The sequence below is a fragment of the Silurus meridionalis genome, chromosome 6 (genome assembly GCF_014805685.1).
Source record: "Silurus meridionalis isolate SWU-2019-XX chromosome 6, ASM1480568v1, whole genome shotgun sequence".
NCBI lineage: Eukaryota > Metazoa > Chordata > Actinopteri > Siluriformes > Siluridae > Silurus > Silurus meridionalis.
In genome coordinates this window covers 22,350,156-22,376,950 of record NC_060889.1, presented here as the reverse complement: position 1 = coordinate 22,376,950, position 26,795 = coordinate 22,350,156, and the positions used below count along the sequence as shown (strand labels likewise).

Below are 26,795 nucleotides of genomic sequence, written 5' to 3'. Positions count from 1 at the left end.
TATTCAAATAGTTCCGTGTTAACCGGGGAACGGAACTAAAAAGGAAACAGCGGGGTAGCACGGGTTGCCAGGTCTGAGTGGCCAAATTAACTCCCATAAAATAAAAATCCACCATGTTTAACATTATTTTCTTCGTTTAAAAACAGTGCTACAAAAATAAAAATAAATAAAAACAGTACTTCAGTTATAATTTGTCATATCAATGACATCCCAAGCCATGTCCACCGAAATGACGATGTACAATGCTCATGTACCACAATATATAGGGACCAAACCTACATACATACAGTATCTACCTACATACATACATACATACATACATACATACATACATCAGAATCAGGTTTATTGGCCAAGTTTGTTGACACACACAAATAATTTGTTTCCAGCTGTTGGTGAATCTCAAAAGTACATTTAGCTTAGACTGTACAAGACAATATGAAACAATACAAGACAATACACAATATACAGAGTATATGACAGATCAGTAATGGAAAAAAAAAACAACTACATATGTGATACATACAAAAATAGAGAAAAGCTTTGGTCTCGATTCCACCCAGAGTCCTTTAGTTTGATGTGAACAAATGATCACCTTATGTATCTAAACCTATGATATTTCACCACTTTTATGTTCAAATCACTCCTCTATAATGTTTTTCTGGCTGTGTGTGACAGCACATTGTACCCTTCACTTAATACTACTACTACTACTACTACTAATAATAATAATAATAATTATAAAGCAATGATGAGCAAAGAATGGGATGTGTGTTCAGTTTAATTAGTTTTAATTAGTTATTAATCATCAATTCATTCTTCATGTTCTTCCAAAGATGATACAATGCTGAGAAGGTGTTTGGGCAAAATCATCCACCTCTACAGGACCTGTACACTTCCAGGACCCTTCAACCTGGACACAAACTTTTCGAGTCATTCCCCTCTGGCAGAAAGCCGTGGTCCATCAGGACCAACACCTCATGCCAAAAAAACAGCAAGCAGCCACCCTCCTCACTGATCTGCCTCCATAAACACTAACATTACTTTAATGTAAACCTCAAACTGTTATTTTATATGCGTTACATTAACACAATCAACAATGACTAACATATTGCAATCCTGAACCTTGGACTTATATTATTAACATTAGCATTTGCACCGCCTCACTTTTCCATCCCCTAAACAAATTGTATACTTATATATATATATATATATATATATATATATATATATATATATATATATATATATATATATATATATATATATAAATTTTTTATTTATTTATTTATTTAATTATTATTTATGTATTTGTTTTATTTTCATTTTGTATTCAATTAAATTTTTTTTAATTGTAGTACATTTTTAAAAGCACCAGCACACCATTAGAAATTCCTTGTACATGGCAAAAAAGAAGTCAGAGATAGGAGGTAAAATCAGCGAACCTGGCAACCGCGAGACATTCCGCGACAGTTTGTCGTTAAACACGTGATCGCGTTGTAGTCCGTGTACAGTGATCTCCCAGTGCTCTCACACAGGACACCTCTGTCTATAAAACTACACTGCACACATCACTCTAAAGTGTCCAACACGCAGAAACCGCCTTTTTATGCCGCTTCCTGTCGCTTATCTTTCATCACGTTTTAAAGTAGCACTCGCAGCAGCAGCAGGTAATCATCCATTATTATCTTTATATGTATTTATTTATGTTACATGTTTGACCTTTTACTGTGATCTGTGTATTTTATAATGTGCATTGATCAGGCTACTAGTTCTACACATAGATATTATTCAACCATGACAAATGTCTGAACATCAGCCATTTTTAGTGCTTCTTAAAAAATAATAGTAATAAAAAACACAGTGTCAGTGTTTCTGATGTAAGTTCAGCCATGTAAGAATGTGTTGAAAATGTAAAGGTTTATCTTTGGTATCTGGTATAATGTGTGCTATGATGTATAAACTTTAAATCCATCAAATGCCACAGGGATGATCAGGGATTTAAACCTCCATCTGGATTTCTGATAATCTGCTTTGTATAATGCCGTGGAAATGATGTGCACGTGAAATGAAATTCAGTGTTGGCAATGAACAGAATTTGTTGTTCCTAGACACCACCATGAAGTTATTACATGATTATACTCTATTGATATAGCAGTTTATTAATATCTCTGAGAAATGCTGGGATGAAGTGTCGGTGCTTTTATAACTTTAACACTCTTTGTTACTGAATGTAACAAGAAATTAGGTTTCAGGTTGTACAAGTTGTTTCATTTTCCTGAAATACATCTTTCCTGAAATACATCTCAAAATACTTTTGTTAGTAGAACCTCAGGAAAACGTTCATGGTTTCATCAATTTTATATTTTATTTGAAATATATATGATTATTATTTTTTTTAACTTATTGCAAAGCATTTATTTATGAATACACAGGAAGCTTTAGCTTTTTTGTTGCAAAAAAAAACATGATGCATTTCTACTACTCATTCTTTCCCACAGGAGTGTGAGACAGTTTTGCTATCTGTTTAAAGCAAATAGAAGGTCCAAAGACCACTCTGATACATTATCAGTCCCAATTTGAAGCAGCCATGCCTCGCATCGAGAACGACATCAAACTCGACTTCAAAGATGTGCTTCTCCGTCCCAAACGCAGCACGCTCAAGTCCCGCAGTGAGGTACTTATCAGTGAAATGTATCATAAAATAGCTCATTGTCAGAACATTCATTTATCAGAACATGTGTTAAGCCTTTTTCATCTTTTTATTTCCTCTTTATTGTAAGGTGGATCTGATACGCAGCTTTACTTTCCGAAACTCAAAAGGCAGTTACAGAGGCATTCCCATCATCGCCGCTAACATGGACACGGTCGGAACGTTTGAGATGGCATTGGCACTGCATTCGGTATGAGTGTATCACACTTCCTGAGTGCAACCCACACTGTTTAACATTACATAAAATTATTTTTATCATTTATTTAGTCATATATTTGTTCTGGGTTAAAGAAGACATAATCTCATGAACATCAGTGAGAAGGTTAAATAATCCACTGTTTTTCTCCAGTTCTCTCTTTTCACTGCCATCCACAAACATTACTGCATTGACGACTGGAAAGAATTTGCAGCAAAGCACCCTGAATGTGTAGAGGTAAAATAAATATAAATCATATTTGTCTTCTTTGCTTTGAATCCTGTATTTCAATCCTATATCACTGTTACTGTACGGTTTATTAATATGACAGACTTACTGTATGTCTGCTTTCTGTAAAATACATTTATGTAGCACTAATTGAAGAAGCCTCCAGGGTCTGCACTATATTACAGTCACAGATAAAACTCTGCTTTTTAATTTTTTTCCAGCATAGTAAAGGACAGAAGTTTACTGTTTCTTGTTACCTCATCATGTTTTGTTCCTTACTTAGTAATGATTACACAATAATGCTGCTATGATAGTCTCTATTTTGCCTGTATCTTTTTCTCCCTCTCTGCCTTCAGAGCGTGGCCGTCAGTTCGGGAACAGGAGAGACGGATTTTGAGAAGCTTTCTGCTATTTTGGCAGCTGTGCCCCAGCTACAGTACATTTGTGTCGACGTAGCGAATGGATATTCAGAACACTTTGTGCATTTTGTCAAGGACGTGAGGCAGAAGTTTCCTTCGCACACCATCATGGTCAGTGGTTCATCCTGTTTGGTAACACAGTGCATTGTTTATACAGACAGATAGTCGGCTCGAGTGTATTTGTTTGGTAGATAAACGCTGTGGGATTGTTGTTAACATGGTTTTAAACTTCTGTCAAGGCTGGCAATGTGGTCACGGGAGAGATGGTGGAGGAGCTGATTCTCGCTGGTGCTGACATCATCAAAGTGGGCATCGGTCCAGGTGATAACACAAAATCGTGTCTCTTAATTCTAATGTTTAACGTCATGTTTAGATCATCTACTGGTGTCTGTGTGTTGGTATTTATTATGTGCAGTATATGTTTTAACTTACCTGAAATACGTATATCTGTTCTTTCTGTAAAGGCTCAGTGTGTACAACCCGGAAGAAGACAGGCGTAGGCTACCCTCAGCTCAGTGCTGTCATCGAGTGTGCTGATGCTGCACATGGCCTGGGTGGACACATCATTTCTGTGAGCTACAGTTATCTACTTATTCCACAGTAGTTCAGCCAAGGCATTCATGTTAGATAGCAGATGTTTTTGCTGGATTTTAATCATTTTCTTTATGTTTTCTCACCCAGGATGGAGGATGTACCTGTCCTGGTGATGTCTCCAAGGCTTTTGGTATGTTTCATTACTCCAAAATATGACAGAATTAGTTTATTTTACAGTGCAAGCATTTTTCTTGCAGTTAGTACAATAATTTGTGCTCTACAATATAACGAAAGATACTTGTCTTGGTATTTTGTCTGTAATGGTGCATTACAACATCTTTTTTCTTTGTTGTTTTGATTGTTGTACAGTCAACCGTGGTAGAAACTAGTTCCATAGTGTAATAATGGGCCACCATGTCTATTGATAAAATATGTACCATTGCTTATGATGAAACACTAATGCTGACCTGCACAGCATACAAAATTCACTGGTTGGAGACTGTAGGTGTGATTTTGTGTGCAGATGGGATGTTTCAGGTATACAGTTTCCCTTTCACCAGCTTTGTTTATCTATGTAAGATCATGGTGCTACCAATTCCTGCTTTTCAACCATGGCACATAGGTATGTGTTTAGTGATTGTGGCAAAAGTATATGCTCACACATTGAGGCTTTGCTTGCAGAGGTTTTCTCTATTGGGGCATGACTTGAGGTGTGGGTAAAGGATGACTGTTACAACATACGCCCCTTGCAGGTCTAGTAGGTATAATAGAAAAAGATGAGAACGTTGATCTCAGTGAAGGAGATCGTTATCCCAGGGTAACAGAACAAAACGCATGAAGCCTCCGGCGTTCATCTGAGTCAAAAGAACCCAGGATAATTCCTGACCAAAGATTTGAAAGTGTTTTCAGACTAGTCTTTTTGCTTGTAATGTAAATGAAATTTTGCTTCAAATGCAAATTGAGCGTAAGTATGGAAAGTGACCACTTTCCATTCTTATGTATAGTAGGGTGAGACTATTGTTTAGACAGATATCTTTCTAAATGTTAATCACTGTCACATACATACATACCTCTTTGCTCAGAGGTGGTCGTTGATATCTTGTTTCAGCTCCCAAGGTTGACGGTCATTCATGTATTCTCCACACATTACTTAACTCCCTCTATAATAATAAAGTCGTCTGGGATATGAGCTTCTTCTGACATACATCTTGGAGTGGAATCACGGTCGAGGCAATCATTAATTTCGTACAGGTCTGGGACGGTAGATGTAAGAGCTTTGGATCTAAGAAACTGTGGCAAAGTAAGCTTTGAATTTAAACAGCACAATTAACATTTTCCAGATTATTGCAATGAGGCTAGTTTAGAGACCTCCAAAGATATGATATTAAATATGACCCAACAAATTCATTTTTCTAATCCATAAACTAAGTAGGGTAAAAAGCACTTAAAACACTCCAGAATAGGGGATTGGTTTATTACCAACTTACTGTGTAATTGCCCTTTTCTCCCATCAGAGTACCAGTATTAGATTGCATTTATTGATAGAGACTGAAGCCACCAATCAGAGTAGATCATGCGTAGGGGACGCCAAAAAGCATCGAGGTAACCTATGATCGAGATAAACGAAAATCAATATGGCGGCAATATATTAACGTGCTTAAAATTTCTTTATGTACATGATGTGCGTTAATAAATGAGAATGTACATGCACGTGTTTTGGAGGTTTTTACACAACAGCGTTGCCGCGATTTGTTTGATGAAGGCATGCTATAAAAAAGTACATACATGTTTGTTTACACCAAAAGGCATATGTGCACCAACTAACAGCAGAAATTTACCAGTATACAATAAATACCACCGTCGATTCTCGATATACAAAGTGGCAAATTTGCCCCCCCTTGTGCTCGAGATATTAGGGTTCGTCGACATAAAAGAATCGACATAACCGAATAAAAAATGCTGAGACAAAGCGACAATTTGGCGGTTCCACTTCAAAAACGTCGACTTAATAGGGTTGGCGAGTTAACCGAGGTCGAGATAAGTGGGTTCCACTGTAATATTTTAAAAGAGGCACTTTTACTTTTACTAGAGTAATATGTTACGTACTGTATCTCAACATTTACTGAAGTACATGGCTTGTATACTCTGTCCACCAACTTTACAAAACCACAGAAACCAAGTGCCACTTAAATATACGTGCATATTCTTTTTTTTTTCTTCATGTGTCTTACATTCTCTGAATTATATTTGATTGGCTGTGTTGTGTGATGGACAGGTGCGGGGGCAGACTTTGTGATGCTGGGTGGAATGTTGGCAGGCCACTCTGAGAGTGGGGGTGAGACCATTGAGAAAAATGGCAAAAAATACAAACTGTTCTATGGCATGAGCTCAGATACGGCCATGAAGAAGCACGCAGGGGGAGTAGCAGAGTACAGGTAAGAGGAAGACTGGCACAGTACTCAGTACAGGAGAGAAAAATCAGAATGAATAGTTTTAACATGTATTGTTATAAGGATATTAGGCAGCATACAGATATATTCTGTAAAGACAAGTTCTCTCTTACAAATTTCTCCTTTTCTCTCTCTCTCTCTCTCTCTCTCTCTCTCTCTCTCTCTCTCTCTCTCTCTCTCTATCACTCTCTTCCTTTAATTCATGTTGATGTAGGGCATCTGAGGGAAAGACAGTAGAGGTTTCCTTTAAAGGGCCAGTGGAGGACACTGTAAAGGACGTGCTCGGCGGAGTTCGCTCCACCTGCACCTACGTGGGAGCTGCTAAGCTGAAGGAACTGAGTCGCCGTACCACCTTCATAAGAGTGACTCAGCAAATAAACAATGTGTTTGGGAGCCATGACTAAGCCATCACTGATGCTCATCAGTTGCTGATCTGGTCTAACACATTTTTCACATCAGTTAAAGAGCAGAACTATGCCAGATTAATGCAAAGGTTTAGAATTTTGATTTATTTTAGTAGTATTTTAGTTATTGTCTTTGCATTCACACAAAAAATAATGGTTAGGGTTGTGGCTAACATGGCTAAATGAAATTCACCGAGATAGCCTTCATAGAAAGACTTATCCAAACTGTTTGGCTTGAAAATGTGAGGAAAATTAGATTTTACCCTGCAGTGTTTATTTTTATTTTATTTTATTTATTTAGTTATACAGGAAATATTACAGAAAAATAAAAAGTCACTCAGCTTCCCCCTACTCTTATTTGTTCATGTCTCAGGGTTTACTGCCCTTACTTTATTGAAACTGTCTTTAAAACAGACCAAATCCTGTTAAAGAGCATTGTTATTTCTTCTGTTCAGATTTTACTGTTGTACAACTTTGTAGTTTTTATGCCTTTTTTCCCAAACTGGACCTAAACTCAGCAGCTGTTGCCATTCCACATCAATTATTATAATTAATGTCTTTGAAATGTTTTCTTATCTATTGATCAATAAATGAGACAACTGTCCTCTTGCAACTAAAATGATCCCCTTGCTTCTTGTTTGTTTTACTGTGTTTTAGGCCATTGTGAAGAAATTCTTTAAAGTGAGAATACTTTCAAAATAGGTATTATTTAAGTGATGACAAACGAACAGAGAAAAAGTCTAAATCAAATCAGTATTTTAGTGTGACCACCCTCCTTTAGATTTCAGTTCTTCCTTTTGGACACTTAGACAATGTTAGGGGTTTTGTAGGATCAGATTCAGGTGTCTGATTAACCAGTTATACCAAGCAGTTATACTGCATCATCAAGATCTCTCCCAGGCATTTACACTGACGATCAAAATTAGAGGACAATTTATAAACAATTGAAAAATTCTGAAATAATGTCATCTTCACTGCTCAACAGTTGAGGGAGTTTTTTTCCTGTCTATACCATGCTACCAGAACACCTTTTCCACAAAATAACTAAGGCATTTCCAAAAAAAAACATTATTTTGCAGAAAACACACTGATCAAAATTAGAGAAGACTTTAAGATACCTTTCAGTTATTGATGTTAATCTGGCACCTGGTGCTAATTTCCTGGATTATCTGTCAACCCTTATTTAACTGGCAGCCTAACTTCCAGTTTCACTGACTCTGCAAGATAGTGGGCTGTTCTAAAGTGACTGTAAGCCTCCGGCAGCAGGTTGTCCAGATGAAGGCCAAAGGGATGACCCTATCAGCCATAGCAAGACAAGTTGGCCGTTCCAAATCTGTGATTTCAAGAACATTGAATCTTTACAACATCACAAACTCATTCAAGTCCGCCAAGAAGGCTGGTCGTCCATGGAAGACAAATACAAGAGAGGACAGGATACTGCGGAGGATCTCAATGGGCAATCGTTTCCACACTGCAGCTGGAATTGCTCACCAGTTCAGCGCTGAACAGGGTAAGGATCTGTCTCGTCATACAGTGTCTCAACGTTTAAGAGCATTTGGACTGAAAGCCCACTCTGCAGTGACCAAACCGCTTATTAGCAGAAATAATCAAAACTAAGCTTTGCTGAGGAGCATGCTGTGTGCACAGAGGAGAACTGGTCCAAAGTTCACTTCAGTGGTCAAAGCAAGTTTAATTTTTTTGGGTCCGAGCGGAAACATTATGTTTGGCGACAAACTGGAGAAAGACTGAACCCGAAGTGTGTAAAGAAGTCAGTGAAAAGTGGAGGAGGAAGTGTCATGGTTTGGGGCATGTTTTCTGCAGCAGGAGTTGGGCCTCTTATACAGCTACATGGCAGAGTGAATGCAAATGTTTATCAGAACCTTCTTCAACAACATATGGTTCCTTCCCTGCGTTCATCACCCAATCAGCCCGCAGTGTTCATGCAGGACAACGCTCCATGTCACACAGCAAAACAGGTAAAGCAGTTCCTTGAAACTGAAAACATTGAAACAATGACATGGCCTGCCCAGAGTCCTGATCTCAACCCAATAGAGAACCTCTGGAAAATCCTTGGCGACAAAGTTATGGCCAAGAAACCCACTACAGTCACCGAACTGTGGAGGAGACTGGAAGAAGAGGGGACCAAAATCACACCAGAGCAGTGTGAGAGACTAGTGCTGTCCTGTGGCTGCAGATGTGCTGAAGTCATTCAGAGCAGAGGCCTGTACACTTCCTACTAATTGCTGACTGTTGTAACCTTCAGAAAATTTTGTTGTAATCTTTTTTCATGCTACAGTCATTGTTGTTCTCTAATTTTGATCAGTGTGTTTTCTGTAAAATAATGTTTTTTTTTTTAAATGCCTTAGTTATTTTGTTATTTTTATAGACAGGACAAAAACTCCTTCAACTGTTGAGCAGTGAAGATGACATTATTTCAGAAATGTTCAATTGATAATAAATGGTTCTCTAATTTTGATCGCCAGTGTATATCTATCTATCTATCTATCTATCTATCTATCTATCTATCTATCTATCTATCTATCTATCTATCTATCTATCTATCTATCTATCTATCTATCTATCTATCTATAAAGTAACGATTAAACCATATAAATTGGATTGTCTCTGTAATAACGGAACACGTGATTTAGTTTCAGATTTCACCCTTGAGTCTACGCAGCATGCGACATTTGCCATCATGAATCAGGAGAAAATAACGGTGTGGTGCAGAAACGAACGAAAACGAAAGTAACCGCAAGTCTGAGACCTGAAGGAACTGGATTTTTCGGGGTGTATTTATTCAGAAAATATTCTCAAAAATGGGTAAGTGTTCGTAGATTTTTATTTATAAGTGTAATCTGATTAATCCTATTGAATGTTATTGATTGAAGTCATTTTAATAAACTGCCTTTCAGGGATTACCTTGTGTTTGATTCTCCTGATTCTCCACAGCTTTATGGAATCTCAGTCCGGTATGGAAACAGCTGTTTTATGTGCATGTATGTGTATTTATGAATGATAATTTTGATAAAAAAAAAAGATAAACATCTTTTGTCTTATGCATTATGCTGAGTATGGTTTTACTCATAATAAACATACATTTGCATAAAGCATCTATATTTGTCCATGCCCATATTTATTAAAGTATAAAAAAACCCTAGAAAATTATTTATTTTAGGTTTATCTATCTATCTATCTATCTATCTATCTATCTATCTATCTATCTATCTATCTATCTATCTATCTATCTATCTATCTATCTATCTATCTATCTATCTATATTTCAGTTGTGCAGTGAGGTAAAGGTGGGTGAGGCTCTGGACAGGGTTTGGACATCTCCTTTAGTGTTCTTTATTTGTATTATTTTCAACATTGTGCTTTAAAGAACATATGGAATTATGCTTGTATGTATAGTTTGGATGTCACTATTAATGCGCTATGTTAAAAAATAAAATAAAATAAACCCATGAAAAGAAGAAAGTGTGTTTAAACTTTGACTGGTACTGTATGTAGTATATTTAGAAAGTATTTAGACCCCTTCACTGTTTAAAAATTGTATGTTGCAGACTGATACTACATTCATTCATTTTTTTTCTTATTGATCAGTGCTCCATAATAACACACTGAAAACAGAATTTAGTAATGTTTGGTTTTTTTTCTTTTTGTTCCTTTTCTGACAACACAGAGAAATTACAGGTAGTTGGTCCAGACGCTCCTCTTGTTGCTGTAGCTGGTGAAGATTTGGTTCTGCCCTGTTTTATCAAACCCACCACCAGTGCCGTGAACATGACAGTGGAATGGTTGAGACTGAATGAAGTGGCTTCTTTAGTGCATCACTATAAGGACCATAAAGACAGATATGAAGATCAGGTTCAGTCCTACAGAGGAAGAACCTCACTGTTTGAAAAGGAGCTACAGAAAGGCAATGTTTCTCTTAAACTTTCAGCTCTCAGAGTCTCTGATGAAGGAGCATATAAATGTCTTATTGATGCAACATCCTGGTATGATGACATCACTGTTCACATCATTGTCGAGGGTAAGATCCATTTTTGCCATGAAACATTGAATATTGAAGTGTTGAATGTAAAACTACAAGAAACATTATTAATCATTTGTGCATATATATATATATATATATATATATATATATATATATATATATATATATATATATATATATATATATATAGTAATTCTAATATATCTAGCAAAATCGTCATTTTTATTGTCTTTATTTTTTTTTTTTATATATATATTTATTTGTGTAGGTTTTCTTACTAAATCACAGGTTTCAAGCCTGGTTTATGCAGATAAACACTCACTAGGTGGCAGTGTGCATCTAAAACATGGCTCGCCAAATCAATAAATTAACAGAAAGCTTTAATAATTTTTATTTATTTATTTATTTTATACATAATATCAATTCCAGTAAAGAGAAGGCATTTATGTACTGTAAAATTTATGTGGCAAAGGATATTGGACCCCCCTATGAAAGACAGAATAATATAAAGACAGAAATAACATAAATCTTCTTTAATGTGATCCTCTATCAAACAAGACACAGAGAAAAAAAAAGGGAACATTTTAAATAATAAAAAGACCACAACACCCTGATTTCATAAATCTGCACTTTCTTTCCTAATCCAGCCTGTAACTGTTCTCAGTTAACCAGTCACAGCCATTATTAGGCCTGTACATAAATGGTATACACTGCCATCAATTGAAGTGATTCTTATTTAAGCCAGATAAAACTCAGCTTTGCTGTTTTATTTGTCTGAATGTTTGGGGTTGCATTTTTAGTGGGCGTTGCCAAAGAAACAGTTAAAATTAATATTGAAGACACTGAATGTAGCATGCAACACTGTCAAAACGATAATCAATAATTAAAGAAAATCCAAAATTGATGAGAGGACAAGGAGAAGGCTATCAAGAGTCCAATAGCAACAATGAAGGATCTACTCAAATTTCTACTGATCACTCCTTCATGTGACTACCATTTTGTATTCTACACAAGTCTGGGATGTGGGGTAGGGTGGCAATCCGTTTCACACAAAGAAGAATATCCAAGCCAATTATGCCATAAGATACATTCAGTCACCCTAAACCATGTGGGAAAACATGTTATGGTCTGACAAGTCAAAGTTTAAACTTTTTGGCCATAATTCAAAAAAGTATGTTTGGCACATTGCCAACAAAAACCATCATTCAAGGAATACCATACCAACAGTGAAGCATGGTGAGGGTAGCATTATATTTTGGGGCTGCTTCTCTTCAGCTGGGCAAGATAAATGGGAAAATAAATACCTGCAAATACCAAGCAATTTTGGCATAAACCCTTCTGTCAAAAAGCTGAAAATGGAGAGGAAGTTTACATTTCATGACCAAAAGCACACATCAAAATCAATAAAGACATGGCTTCAGAACAGGATCACAGTCCAGGAATGGCCCAGTGAGAGCCCTGACCTCAATCCCATCAAAAACCTTTAGAATGACATTAAAAGAGCCATATACAGGATATATACAGGCGATCGCCTCATAATCTGAATGAACTTTAACTTTTTTTGCAAAGAAGCATGGGATAAATTTCCAAAGTTTAGATGTGTAAAGTTAATAGAGACTTCTTCAATTAATAATTAAGAAAAAATAAATAAATACAAAAGACTTATTGCATAATAATCTGTAATGAAGGCAAAAGATGCTTCCACAATGTATTTGTTTAGAGTGTGTAGAATTATGCAATCACACTGTGGTTGTGTTTTTTCATAAAAAGATTTCCCAATAATCAAATCTTTCATTTTTATTTTGTTCGGATTTCTATTTCTTGGAATATTGCATTAAAAATACAACAAGTCTGACATATATGTTGTTATTTCGGTCGTATATATATATACTTGAATATACTCTTAATATATCACTATATTCTTGTTTGTTGATTGAAGCTCTGGGAAGCCCGCCGGTGATCATGATGGAGAGTTATGATAACTCAGGAGGGATTAATTTAGTGTGTGAGTCCAGAGGCTGGAAACCTGAACCTGAAGTTCTGTGGCTGGACAGAGAAGGAGCCACTCTGCCTGCTAAAGAAACATTAATATACAGAGACAGTGAGGGCTTCAGTGTGAAAAGGTGCATCACTGTTCATGATTATAGCGTCTCCAACAGATTCTACTGCAGACTTCAGCAAAAGAATCACATGGTGGAGACAATGATTATTATTAATAGTAAGTGTCTATGATTAAAAACACTTTATTTAGACTGTAACATTCTGCTGTAAGTACATATGTGGTGATTAAAGATGAAACATAAGCATGATGAACACACACAATCCTTTCCGTCAAAACTTGTGGATAATTATATTTTGTCCTGTTTGTGAGAGTGTGTTTATAATCACACATGCTCAGTTTCTTAAAAATATCTAACTGTAAACTTGGTTTTATTTTAGGTAAAGTCTTTGCTGTTTGGATGTGGATTGTTGTGGCTTCAGTTTCAGCATGTCTTATTGCTGTTGCATTGATAGTAACTGCAGTTATCTGTTACAAGAAAGGTAATATTTTAAATAATTTGTCTTTATTAAATTTTTTGCTTAAATTGAACTGCAGTTTATACCATAATTTTATTTCACATAATCCCAACTCTGATCCTGAAGAACTCCCTGTACCTAGTGTTTTCTCTGTTTTAACACACTCACTTTAACTCAGAAAAAATGCAAATGTATTCATTTATTCACTTTCTTTTAAAAACAGAATGCAATGATATGCAAACCTCAAAAAAACCCATATGTAGTTTACAACAGAACATACAAAGCATATGAAATGTTTAAAATTGAGAAAATGTAAAATGTTAAGACAATGAATAGTTCATTTAGAAATGAATCAGAATCAGATCAGAATCAGAATGGCTGCAACATGTCTCAAAAAATTTTGAGTGCTGTTAACCATTGTGTAGCACCCCTTCTTCTTTTAACAACAGAACTTATACATCTGGGAACTGGGAGACCAGTTGCTGGTTTTTTGGTTGAGCAATGTTGTCGCATCCATGCCTAATGAAGAATTCTAGCTGCTCAACAGTTCTCGTATTTTCCTGAAGAGGAACTGATACACTGTGTATACCTTTCACCATGTAAGATCAGTTCCTCATCAGGAAAATACTTTATACATCAAAGTGTATAAAGTATTATTCAGTGATTCAAGATATAATTGTGCAATACTGTTTCATCTTCAATTGGCAGAAACCAAGAAGAAGTGAATGGATTGTGCAGAAATTACAGCTCCTCCACATGTTTATTTAAATGAATGATACCAAATTATGGGCAGCTCAGGTCATTTCACTTTGGAAAAGAGGAAGGAGGCCTACCAGTGAACTAAATTAAGATTTTTTTTAAAGTCTATAAGTCTGTATAGGTTTATAGGTCTGTATAGGTTATAAATTAATTCAGGTATTGCAAATACTTGCAAAATATTGCAGAGTTAAAAATAAGAAGTAAAGTCGTTTCAGGTTAAAAAACATTTAATTTAATTAAAATTTAAAATCTGAATTTTTTAATCTAGATTTTTAGCACCTGAATTTCATACCTAAGATCTAATATATTCAAATATGATAATATCTATTCTAAAATATTCAATAACCTGCACAGTTTTGCTCTGACCTATGATTTCATTCCATAACTGCAATCTGTCATGCTGGTCATTTACCTTATGACTACATTACACTGTTTAATCTATTTATACTTTTATTTACATAAAATTTACCCAATATAACCTAAACATTTATCTGTTTTAGCCTCACAGCTTCAAAAGGTGAAAAAATACAAAGGTGAGAATGAAAGTTTGTGCCAAAAAATCACTATTTTATGTAATCAATGTAATCATAATCGTAACCCAGCCATTGGGGTTGCACAAGCCAGTGCACTCTTAGAGCACTGGATAAATTGCCTGGATAAATTGGGAGGGTTGCGTTATGAGGGGCATCTAGCGTAAAACATGTGCCAGTCAAATATGCGGATAACAAACCAGATTTCCTACTGGATCGGTTGAGCCCCGGGTTACCAATGACTGCCACAGGTATCGTTAGCCAACAGGGTACCAGTGGAAATTGGGCTACTGTTGGCCGACAGTAGACTGGTGACTGGTAAACAGAGCGAGGTAGCTGATATGATGGAGCGGAGAAAGGTAGATATGTTGTGTGTTCAGGAGACCAAGTGAAAAGGGAGTAAGCGTAGGTGTGATCCTGAACAAAGAGTACAGTAAGAGTGTAGTGGAGGTGAAGAGAGTTTCTGATAGAGTGTGAAGGGGTGATGATAAATGTCATCAGTTATTATGTTCCACAAGTGGGTTGTGAGATGGAGGAGAAAAAAAACTCTGGAGTGAGTTAGATAAAGTGGTAAAAGTTGTACCTAGGAACGAATGACTGGTGATTGTGCATGTAGCTGAAGGGAACAGAGGTGATGAGTAGGTATGGCCTTAAGGAAAGGAATGTGGAAAGGCAGCTGGTGGTAGATTTTGCTAAAAGGATGGAAATGTTGGCCGGGGACAGGAGACAGGTATTTTGTAGCTAGACAGAATCGGATGCTGGTCTGTAGGATGGTTTTTGAGGTAAAGAAGAGGAGGAGAGTAAAGGCTGAAAGAAGAAAAATATGGTGGAAACTGAAGGCGGAAGACTGTAGTGTGAGATTCAGGGAAAAGGTCAGACAGGGGACAGGTAGTGGTGAAGAGGTGCTGGATGATTACTGCAGAAGTGATGAGGGAGGCAGTTAGAAAAGGTACTTGGTGTGACATCTGGAAATTGAAAGGAAGACAAAGAGACATGGTGGTGGAATGAGGAAGTGCAGGAGAGCATAAGGAGAAAGAGGTCGGCGAAACAGGATTGGGATCAGCAGAGAGATGAGAATAATAATAGTTAGGCAGGAGTACAAGGAGATGCGGCAGCAGGTAAAGAGGGATGAGGCGAAAGCTAACGAAAAGGCATATGAGGAGCTGTACGTGAAGTTGAACACTAAGAAAGGAGAAAAGGATTTATATCGATTGGCCAGGCAGAGGGACCAAGCTGGGAAGGATGTGCTGCAAGTTAGAGCAATAAATGATGGAGATGGAAATGTGTTGACTAGTGAGAAAAGTGTGTTGGGAAGGTGGAGGGAGTATTTTGAGCAGCTGATGAATAAAGAAAATTAGAGAGAGAGAGAGAGAGAGAGAGAGAGAGAGAGAAGGTTGGAGGTGTGGAGATAGTGAAGCAGGAAGCGGATAGGATTAGTAAGGAGGCAAGTGATATTTAGTAAGTAAGGGCAGCAATTAAGAGGATGAAGAGTGGAAAGTCAGTAGGACCAGATGACATATTGCTAGAAGCGTGAAGATGTTTAGGAGAGATGGCAGTGAAGTTTTTTACCAGATTGTTTAACAAGATTTTGGTTGGTGAGAAGATGAGGAATGAAGATGGAGTGTGCTTGTACTGATCTTTAAGAATAAGGGAGATGTGCAGACCTGCAGTAACTACAGGAGAATAAAGTTGATCAGTCACACCATGAAGTTATGGGAAAGAGTAGTGCTGAGAGAAGAGGTGACCATCTGTGAGCAGCAGTATAGTTTCATGCCGAAGAAGAGCACCAAGGATGCAATATTTGCTTTGAGGATGTTGATGGAGAAGTATAGAGAAGGACAGAAGGAAGTGCATTGTGTATTTGTGGATTTAGAGAAAGCGTACGACAGGGTGCCGAGAGAGGAGTTGTGGTATTGTATGAGGAAGTCAGGTGTGTCAGAGAAGTATGTGAGGGTGGTGCAGGACATGTATGAGGACAGTGTGACATCAGTGAAGTGTGCAGTAGGAACAACAGACTGTTCAAGGTGGAGGTTGGACTGCAACAAGGATACATGTAATTAAAAGCTTAAACTGTGTACTTTAACCACCATTAAATTGTTTTGAATAAATTGTAATTGATTAAAAGTTGTCTTCTTTTATTTCATTTCATTATTTCTTGGTGGGTGGGGTGGTATTTGAGTTCTATTTTGGTCTGTTATTTATTAACAATAAATATAAAAAATGTTTTTATGTTTTGTTAAATCTAACTACTTTTGGTTAAACTAATAGAAATTGTGTTTTACAGAGTTTATAAAGAAGAAGTTGTTTACAGGTAAAAAACAACTTTAGTCTCTACTGTATACGTTTGCGTGTGTGTGTGTGTGTGTGTGTGTGTGTGTGTGTGTGTGTGTGTGTGTGTGTGTGTGTATGTGTGTGTTATAAAAGAGAACCTCATAGCTGTAGTTCTCTCTCATGTACTGTGACATTTTTTTTTCTGAAGAACAAAAATGAAATCAAATAAATAAATGCCTAAAATAAATAAATAAATCTTGATAAATAAACCACTAAAGTAAAATTTCAGAATTCAACTGTTTTTTAGTATTTCTTAATTCTGAATGTTTTTCTCTTTTAACCAAAATGTTTCAATTATTTAATTTTATTACAAATCTTTTTATAAATCATAATGATAAATGGGGAGGGTTGCGTTAGGAAGGGCATCCAGCGTAAAACGTGCCAAATCAAACATGCGGATGATCCATTGTGGCGACCCCTAATGGGAGAAGCCGAAAGAAAGAATGAATTTGATCCACTGGATGATGATTAAACCTTTTTACCTGCAAACTCACACCACACACTTTGTGTTTCTCTCAGTGGATGTGACTCTGGATCCTGATACTGCAAATCCATATCTCATCCTGTCTGCTGATGGAAAACAAGTGGCAGATGGAGACAAGTGGCAGAATCTCCCTGATACACCACAGAGGTTTAATATATGTTTAAATGTTCTGGGAAAGCAGAGTTTCTCCTCAGGGAAATTTTATTATGAGGTACAGGTCAGAGGGAAAACTGAGTGGGATTTAGGAGTTGCGAGAGAGAACATTAATAGAAAGGGGAGGATTAAACTGAATCCTCATAATGGATTCTGGACTGTGGCTCTAAGGAATGAGGATAAATACTGGGCTTATGCTAATACTGATGTCCTCCTCACACTGAGAGAGAAGGTGGAGAAGGTGGGGGTGTTTGTGGATTATGAGGAGGGTCTGGTCTCCTTTTATGATGTGAACTCCAGCTCCCATATTTACTCGTTCAGTGGTCAGACTTTCACTGGGAATCTCTATCCATTTTTGAGTCCTGGTGATAATAATGAAGGTAAAAATTCAGCCCCACTGATCATCTCACCTGTATATAATAAATAAATAAATAAAAATTACATTACATTTTTATTTATTTACACAGTAATATATCAATATGGGGTTGGGAGATGTCATTAAATTAAATCTCCACATCTTCTCTTCACTACTCAACCCTCCTGCCACACCTGCTCCATCCTCCCTGACTGCTGGAGACTTTGCATTTACATTTACATTTACATTTGCGGCATTTAGCAGATGCCCTTACCCAGAGCGACGTACAAATGTGCTTTAAATCTCTAGTAATGAATAAATCTACACTGGTACGCAAGATTACAAACTTAATATAAATATAACTCGAATTCTACAAACTTGGAAAGTGCTAATTTAGGTATTTCAGGAAGAGGTAGGTCTTCAGTTGTTGGTTGAAGATAATCAGGGACTCTGCTGTACGGACATCTAGGGGAAGTTCATTCCACCACCTTGGTGCCAGAACAGAGAAGAGCCTTGAAGTGTACTTACCTCTCATTCTGAGAGAAGGTGGTACCAGTCGAGCAGTGCTGGAGGATCTCAGACAGCGTGGTGCAGTGCGAGATGTGATGAGGTCACTGAGGTAAGATGGTGCTGGTCCATTTTTGGCCTTGTAGGCAAGCATCAGTGTTTTAAATCTGATACGTGCAGCTACTGAAAGCCAGTGAAGGGAGCGCAGCAGTGGGGTGGTGTGGGAAAACTTGGGCTGATTGAACACAAGTCGTGCAGCTGCACTTTGGATCATTTGCAGTGGACGAAGAGCGTTCAGGGGAAGACCTGCCAGCAGAGAGTTGCAGTAGTCAAGTCTTTAAATGACAAGAGACTGAACAAGCACCTGGGCAGCCTGTATGGACAGAAATGGTTGAATCCTTTGAATGTTATAGAGAAGAAATCGACAAGAACGAGCAACATTAGTGACGTGGGAAGAAGGACAGTTCATTGTCCATAGTTACCCCAAGGTTACGAGCAGTGGCTGAAGGGGAGAGCAGAGAGTCATGAAGTGTTATTTGGAGATCTTGACCTGGAGACGAATCACCTGGGATGACCAGCAGTTCTGTTTTGCTGGGGTTGAGTTTTAGTTGGTGAGCACTCATCCATGAAGATATGTCTGACAAGCATGCTGAGATCCGAGCAGAAGCTGTGGTATCTGATGGAGGGAAAGAAAAGTTGAGTTGAGTGTCATCTGCATAGCAGTGATAAGAAAACCCATGTGAGGATATGACTTTACCAATGGAGTGGGTATAGAGGGAGAAAAGGAGGGGACCAAGTACAGAGCCTTGTGGGACACCAGTGGTGAGGCAGCACAGGGCAGATGTTACCTGGTATGAGCGACCTTCCAGGTAGGAAGCAAACCATTCCCATGGATGGGTACCATCTGGTTATTTGGTATCCATGGATACCAAATAACTCTTCATGACTCCCTAACCCTAACCCTAACCTTCTCCCCTTCAGCATCTGCTTCCTTGGGGTAACTATGGACAAACTGTCCTTCTCCTCACATGTTGCTAATGTGGCTCATTCTTGTTGATTTCTTGTTGATTCGCCCATTTCTGTCCACACATGCTGCTCAGGTGCTTGTTCATCTCTTTTGTTATTTTGAGTCTGGACTACTGCAACTCTCTGCTGGCAGGTCTTCCTCTGAACGCTATTTGTTTATTGCAAATGATCCAAAATGCAGCTGCGCATTTTTTCTCCCACACCACCCCACTGCTGCGCTCCCTTCACTGGCTTCCAGTAGCTACACATATCGGATGCAAAACACTCATGCTTGCCTACAAGGACAAAAATGGACCAGCACCATCTTAAATCAGAAACCCCATCACACATCTCAGTGCACAACGCTGTCTGAGGTCCTCCAGCACTGCTCGACTGGTACCACCTTCTCTCAGAATAAAAGGTACATATACTTCAAGGCTCTTCTGTGTTCTGGCATCGAGGTGATGGAATGAACCTCCCCTAGATGTTCCCTGGCTATATTTAAGTGACAGTTGAAGACCTACCTCTTCCTGAAACATGTAAATGAGCACTTTTCAAGTTTGCTTTGTAAAAAACAAGAGTTATAGTCTGATTTAGTTAGAATATAGTCTGTTAGTTCAGAATGCGGCAGCAAGAAAATATGACCATATAACCTCAATCTTATCGTCCCATCATTGGCTTCCTGTAACGTTTCAAATAGACTACAAACTATTACTTCTTACTTATAAAGCACTGATTGGCCACCATGTATCTATCCAGTCTTTTAACACGCTACAATCCGTCGCGCTCCCTGAGATCTCAAAACTCTGGACTTCTAGTAGTTCCTAGAATAGAAAAGTCCACTGAAGGCAGTAGAGCATTTTCACATTTAGCTCCTAAACTTTGGAATAGTCTTCTTGACACTGTTTTCGGGGCTCAGACACACTCTCCCAGTTTAAGTGTAGATTAAAAACATATCTTTTTAGCAAAGCCTACACATAACACACATCACATCATAACCTTGTGCTCCAGAACATCTGATCATCATCAGCACATTATCAACGTGTGCTGTTAATATCATGAACAGCAGCTATGCTAATTCCTCTCCACTGCTTCTCTTTCTCTCCCCATTCCGAGACACCCTGAGGTTTGGCCAGCACCAAAGTCAGAATAGAAAGGAATAAGTCAGAATTGAGAGAAAAAAAGTAAAAATTATGAGAAGTAAACAGAATTGCAAAAAATTCTGAATTAATCAAACTCCATAGGATTCAGGCCAAAGAAAATGAAGGAAATATAGTTTGGTTTAATTTCAAACTAAAACATGAAGAAAACTTTGTACAGTGTGTTTACTTTTTGTAGTGTAATCTGAAATTAATTTTTAGATTTTAATTTACGATTTTGTTAATTATATATTTGTATTCTGATGTAGTATGGCAATTAAATGCACTAAATAGGTTTAGATTTTACAGATATTCTTGTATGTAATTTCGACAATAAATTGTTAATTTTTCTAAAAAAGGAAACAAGAAAATAAGACAGGTCTCTTGAAATTAATCAAGAGATCTGTCTTATTTTCTTCTTGTATATTTAGTATTGTTGTTTAATAAAGAAAAAGTACTTATCTGATTACTCGATTAATCATTATAAAAATTGGTAGAATATTCGATTACTACTTATTACCCGTAATTGGTATATATTGGTAAGTATGTAGTGATGATGAAGAAGGTGCTACTAATTCGTTCCTGAATTATTGTTAAGTGTATAAGAAAAGAGTGTAACTCAGCTGAATGTCTCTGCATCTTTTTCTCTCATGTTTAACAAGGTAGTATACATGTGATGCCCCGATTGTCGGTTCTTCAAAATTAAATACACTTAAATTGGTTTTGCATGTGTTATTAAGGGAATGTATTAAGGGAATGGTGGTTCCGCTAGACCAATAGAGGGCCCTGGGCAAGTGCAGTGTGTTGCAAGGCGTCTGCTGGGCTGCAGGTCATAACCCAGCAAGACTTGATCTGATCACGTTTTTGTCCTGTGTTTATTCCACTATTCCACATTTTAGTTGACTGTTTAATGTATCAATCTGTATGAATGTTGATAGAACATATGTCAGTGCATATCAGTCAGTGCATCGATTTGTTTCGATGAAGTGTTGTATGTTTAATTAAAATCACGTTGTTAACCTGCGATTGGAGATGTATGCCCTGTGATATGTGATAATGGTTAACGAATGTGAATATGCTTGAATGTGTTTGTATATCAGTTCCTTTAATGTTAAGTTTACTTTAAAATTGCATGTGAGTGATCTAAAATTGGTAAAACATTTAGAGAATGTAATGATTTTGAATTTAATATAGACTTAGAGATGCTAAATAGCATATGAATATGCAAATGAGTAACACAGCGATTGGCTGTTGAACAGATCATGAAAATACTATGCATTCACAAGAAAGAGACTAAAACAGTGGACATTTGCATAAAGAAGCAATTTATTGTTACTTAATGCATGTTTTGATCTTTGAAATTGTCCTGATTTTGGAAAATACACATAACCCAGTAAGACAAGTGCTGATCACACACACGTTTTTGTTCTGTCTTTATTCCACCATTACTGAGATTTCTTAATTTCCAGCTAAAACGGAAGTCCCGTACCCGCTGCATATACTGTAAAAAGATATAACATAAAACTGGCAAAGAGGATTACTTGATGTAGTAAAATTAATTGATGTAGTAAGCTTGAGGAAAAATACCTGAAACATGGCTGTTTCCATCAGTCAAATGGATGCCTTTGATGAATCAGAGGAACAGTGGACCACATATATGAAAATATTTTAACAGTTTTTTTGCCACAAATGTATAAGACAGGTGCAAAGTCATACGATCACAATGCAAGTGTTTTAAAAGCACATTTCTCTGTAACCTATTGTGCTCTCGGAAAGATTCTGGTTTCATAATCTTGTAATCCACAAGAGGCTGAAAAAGTAGAAAAATATGTTCTAAAAAAGCTTACCGAGCACTGCGATTTTATGACACATTTACAGGACTCATTAGGAGACCAATTTGTGTGGACTGAAAATATAGAAAAATAACTGACTGATTAACCTGAAATATTTAACACCTTGTATTGTATTGTATGGGATGTGTGGGCTTGTATGTCTTGTTTGTGCAGGTGCTGTTCCATACTCCAGTACGGGCCTTTCTGTTTTCCAGCTTAGTGAAGCCGGGCTTACCTCCCGTAGATGACAAAACACTGAAGCAACTGTATAAAGTCGGAAATCTGTACATCATAGTGTGTTTGTTGTGTTCACCGGTAGTAGAGGTGTGGCAGCCATTTGTGTTGGGTGTAGGTTTTTCACTGTTTCTGGTGAAGGAGGTCAGAGAGGTTTATTTCTTTTTGTGTTAATTTTTTTTTTGGAGGTAATTTAGATTTTGTAAAAAAGAATGTTTCTTTGTTATTTTGGCCTCGGTCCACCCTGAAGCTTACCGCAGTGTTCTTCTCTACATGTTTCAATGTAACTCACATTTTAAGATATCACAGTGTGTGCTCCTTCATGTATCTATCAGTATACTATATACACATATCCATCCTACATCCACCAATGCCTTTAATCATGCTGAGAGGCCCTAGACTGGGTCATAACAGTTTACTTGGTGGTGCAATATCTGGCACAATTTCCTCTCATGTCAGGGTGTGTAAAGGTGTGCATGTGACTTTTTGTTTCTTCCTCCTTTGAGCCAGAAAGCTCTCCATATACATATTTCCTTTTAAAGGGCTGTACAGTTTTAATAACTGTTTATTTTATTATTATTATTATTATTATTATTATTTTTTTTAATTCAACAGTATGTATTGTTGCATGTTATAATTGTGGAAATTTGTCATTACAAGCAAAATATTAATAAAGATGATTTAATGTTCACTTTGAGTTACAATTGATTATATTGATTATTATAATGTATTTAGTTCAGTTGCTGATGTTTGTGTAAATGCAAAAAAACTAAACTTTTTTTCCACTACAAACATTATCAAAAACAAATACTAAACATACAATGTTTATTATATGCTTTAAAAAAGTAAAAAGTAATAAATAAATAAATACATTTTGTGTCTGCTGGGACAAAGGTGAATCACATAACGTACATGAACCTGTTCCAATCTAAGCAGAAACCTAATTTCTTTATGGGACGATGACAGAGGGAGACTCATTAATATTAATCAAAATCCTTAGACTTTGTCCTAATGAACCAGTTTTAGAATGCATTTATTGATTTAGATTTAAAAACACTTTGTAAATTGCAAAGGGTTTAAGGGCACTCGCAATTTCAAGTTTATTTCTCGTAATTCAAACATTTTTCCTTGCAATTCTGACTTTTTCTTTATTTCTCATAAACATCCAACATTTCTGATGCACGGGTAACCATGCTGTCAGACTGAAATTTAAAGCTGTTCATGAATCAACAAGGATCTTCTGCTTTATCTGTCTTTTTCTGTCTCCTCCAGAAGTGATTGTTAGACAAAGCTCTTTCCAGGGATTGAAAGCTTAGTCTGATATCATGCAATTCTATTGATTGTAGCCTATTTAATTTTCAATGTGTAAAGCTTTCTGGCTCTACAGAGGGAGTGACGATGCCTAGTTGGCTAAAAAACGTCGAAATTGTGAGAATTTAAATCATAATTGCAAGAAAAAAAGTCAAAATTAGGCAAAATTTTCTTTGATATGAATATTCTCCACGCCCCTCGTTGTTTTCTCCCTGTTTCTCCATTTTTCATTCTGCAGTGGTTAGCTGTTCAGCATCAGTGTTAATGATCCACAGGACACAGTGCTTAGTGTGTGCAGTTAAATGGACTAAACTAAGTGATTTGAGTAATTCCAATACTAAAATCGTCGAGGCCTAAATTTTTGTCTTATAAATGTTTTCTTATTTTCTGATCAATAAAGGAGATGACTATAAAGGATATATATATAAATTCTGCAAAGTAAAAATGCTTTCAAAATAATTATTCATTCATGTTAATAAAATAACAATGGAAAGTAAATAAACAGACGAAAAATCTAAATCAAATCAGCATTTGGTGTAACCAGTCTTTTGGTTCCAATTCTTACGTTTCAACACTTGGTCCGTTGTTTTGTAAGATCAGAATCGGGTGTATGATGAACAAATTGTACCAAGCAGGTGGTAATGGTCATCAATTTTATATGTAGGTTATAGCAGTAATTAATTAAAACAGGCACGGCTGTGTAGTAGGCTTAAAACTGGGTGAAGAACAGCCAAACTCTGCTACTAAGTGGAGGTTGTGGAAGACAGTTTCATGTCACAGGTTATACATCATTGCAAGACTGAGCACAGCGACAAGACACAAGCTTGCTATATTGCATCATCCAGGTCTCTCCCAGGCAAAGATTTAAAAGCAGACTGAGGTTTTGGGATGTGCTGTTAAAGCTATTTTAAAATGCACAAAAAACAGCAACTTCTTTAGACAAAGCATTAATTCTTGGTAATTTTAACATTTGATATTTTGCTAATCAGGAAAACTCTTTAAAAACAGCAGATGTGTCCATTCTAGATTAAGTAGGAATTAATCAGAATGTTATAGAACCCACTCATAGTGATGGACACACTCTTGATTTAATATTAACATTTGGATTTAATATAAAAATATAGTCATAATTCCACAGTCTGATGCTATTTCAGATCATTACCTTATCTCTTTTTAAATCTGCCTTGCCATGTTATCGTGTTAAGCGTACATTCACGCCAACTAAAGCAGCAAGTTTTTTTCAATAATCTTCCAGAGATATGGACATCTCTGTCTGACCTCGCAGAGCTCGACTGGGCCACTGAATGACTAGATTGAACGTTCTGTTACACTGTAGATCATGTCGCTCCCCTTAAAATAAAATAAAATAAAAACAGGAAAAAAACATTTGCACCGCCGTGGTATAATGATCATATGTGCACCTTAAAACAGAACACATGGAAATTAGAACATAAATGGCATCAAACCAAATTAACAGTATTTCAAATAGCATGGAAGGAGAGCCTCCTGAGCTATAGAAAAGCTCTTAGTGCTGCTGATCAGCATATTTCTCCAAACTCATGAAGGCTATTTGTTGGTACCTCAAATAATAAAGACTGCATCAACCTCCCGAGGTTCCAGTGACCACTGATCCTGCCCCTCTCAACTCCTCTGAACCACTTCATGGATGGTGTTTTCTTTGATTGGTGGCCACTCTGTGCATCTGGGGATGGTTTCTGATCAACGACTTAGGGATACATTCAATTACAGGAGCTTTGAGGATTTGGATTTTGACTGTTGTTAATGTCAACAGTCTGCTACACTGACTCAGGACTACAGTTTGAATCTGATCATCACGGCACAGCTTAACATCTTTTATCTGTAAAAAATGCTCGGTGAAACCAAAATGAGGATGGGTTCCCTCTTAAGTCTGGTTCCTCTCAAGGTTTCTTCCTTATGCCATCTCGGGTTTTCCCTTGCTCATCAGGGACAAATGTACACATAAAGAATGTTGTTCTATCTTTGTCACCGCATTATCAATGTAAAGTCTATGTTATTATTATTATTATTATACCCAATTAACACACCATTCATAGTATTACAGCTGTGTGACTACATGAGCGCCCGTCACCTGTAATACATAAGCACCCGGCCGTCTGTATGACACCTGACACTAAAACCCAAACTTGATGGTGTTACACTTTCAGGCTTTGACTTGGATTTACATCAGCTTTAATTTACATAAAACCTACGTCCTAGAATTGCAAAGATGTATCCTCATCCTCATTGTCTTAACACACATGTGTCAAACTCAAGGCCCGATGTACAATTATATCTGGCCCGCGAGATGATTTTATATAGATTTTATATAGATCTGGGATTCTAAGTATATGTTTACTGACACTGCCAGTAAACCTGTGTGTCTTATTTGTGGAGCAAAAGTGGCTGTAATTAAGGAATTGAATCTAAGACGGAACTACGAGACAAAACAATTGCGACACTGCAGCAAATGATTGTTTACCTCATAGTGTAATTTGCAGGGTAAAATGTGAAATAACATTCACTAATACTCACTACTATAGAGTACTTTTTAAAAGGCTACATTTTACACTTTTCTGTACTCTTTCCACTGCTGACTATGATCAATCTCTGAGAATTGTTTTTATGCACTAATGAATTAAGGAGATGAATGCCCTTCTGCACCTACTATGATCC

General features: G+C 37.0%; 2 protein-coding genes across 3 annotated transcripts; both read left to right on the top strand.

Moving 5' to 3' along the window:
- The first annotated feature begins 1,513 nt into the window (after positions 1-1,513).
- On the top strand, positions 1,514-7,563 carry gmpr2 (guanosine monophosphate reductase 2). Its single transcript, XM_046851133.1, has 10 exons — positions 1,514-1,670; positions 2,502-2,677; positions 2,784-2,903; positions 3,063-3,146; positions 3,494-3,667; positions 3,796-3,877; positions 4,021-4,127; positions 4,238-4,280; positions 6,366-6,525; positions 6,755-7,563. Exons 2-10 carry the CDS (start codon positions 2,591-2,593, stop codon positions 6,942-6,944), a joined length of 1,047 nt encoding a protein of 348 aa, XP_046707089.1. The 5' UTR covers positions 1,514-1,670; positions 2,502-2,590; the 3' UTR covers positions 6,945-7,563.
- A 2,108-nt stretch (positions 7,564-9,671) lies between these two features.
- LOC124387028 (butyrophilin subfamily 1 member A1-like) lies at positions 9,672-23,326 on the top strand. Of its 2 annotated transcripts, XM_046851124.1 has the most exons (9): positions 9,672-9,767; positions 9,860-9,916; positions 10,630-10,980; positions 12,884-13,162; positions 13,384-13,485; positions 14,721-14,753; positions 17,035-17,061; positions 17,601-17,712; positions 21,465-23,326. In XM_046851124.1, exons 1-9 carry the CDS (start codon positions 9,764-9,766, stop codon positions 21,502-21,504), a joined length of 1,005 nt encoding a protein of 334 aa, XP_046707080.1. In that variant the 5' UTR covers positions 9,672-9,763; the 3' UTR covers positions 21,505-23,326. The 2 variants fall into 2 exon arrangements, with proteins under 2 accessions (XP_046707080.1, XP_046707078.1); XM_046851122.1 differs by lacking the exon at positions 21,465-23,326 and having other exon boundaries at positions 17,601-18,285.
- The last annotated feature ends 3,469 nt before the right edge of the window (positions 23,327-26,795 follow it).

Excerpts from the sequence above, each read along its gene's own strand:
- gmpr2 (XM_046851133.1), top strand. The coding sequence starts at position 2,591 with ATGCCTCGCATCGAGAACGACATCAAACTCGACTTCAAAGATGTGCTT. Across the intron at positions 4,128-4,237 it reads TGGGTGGACACATCATTTCT|GATGGAGGATGTACCTGTCC; the intron begins GTGAGCTACAGT and ends TTTCTCACCCAG. Across the intron at positions 6,526-6,754 it reads GGGGGAGTAGCAGAGTACAG|GGCATCTGAGGGAAAGACAG; the intron begins GTAAGAGGAAGA and ends ATGTTGATGTAG.
- LOC124387028 (XM_046851122.1), top strand. Across the intron at positions 10,981-12,883 it reads TGTTCACATCATTGTCGAGG|CTCTGGGAAGCCCGCCGGTG; the intron begins GTAAGATCCATT and ends TGTTGATTGAAG. Across the intron at positions 13,163-13,383 it reads GACAATGATTATTATTAATA|GTAAAGTCTTTGCTGTTTGG; the intron begins GTAAGTGTCTAT and ends GTTTTATTTTAG.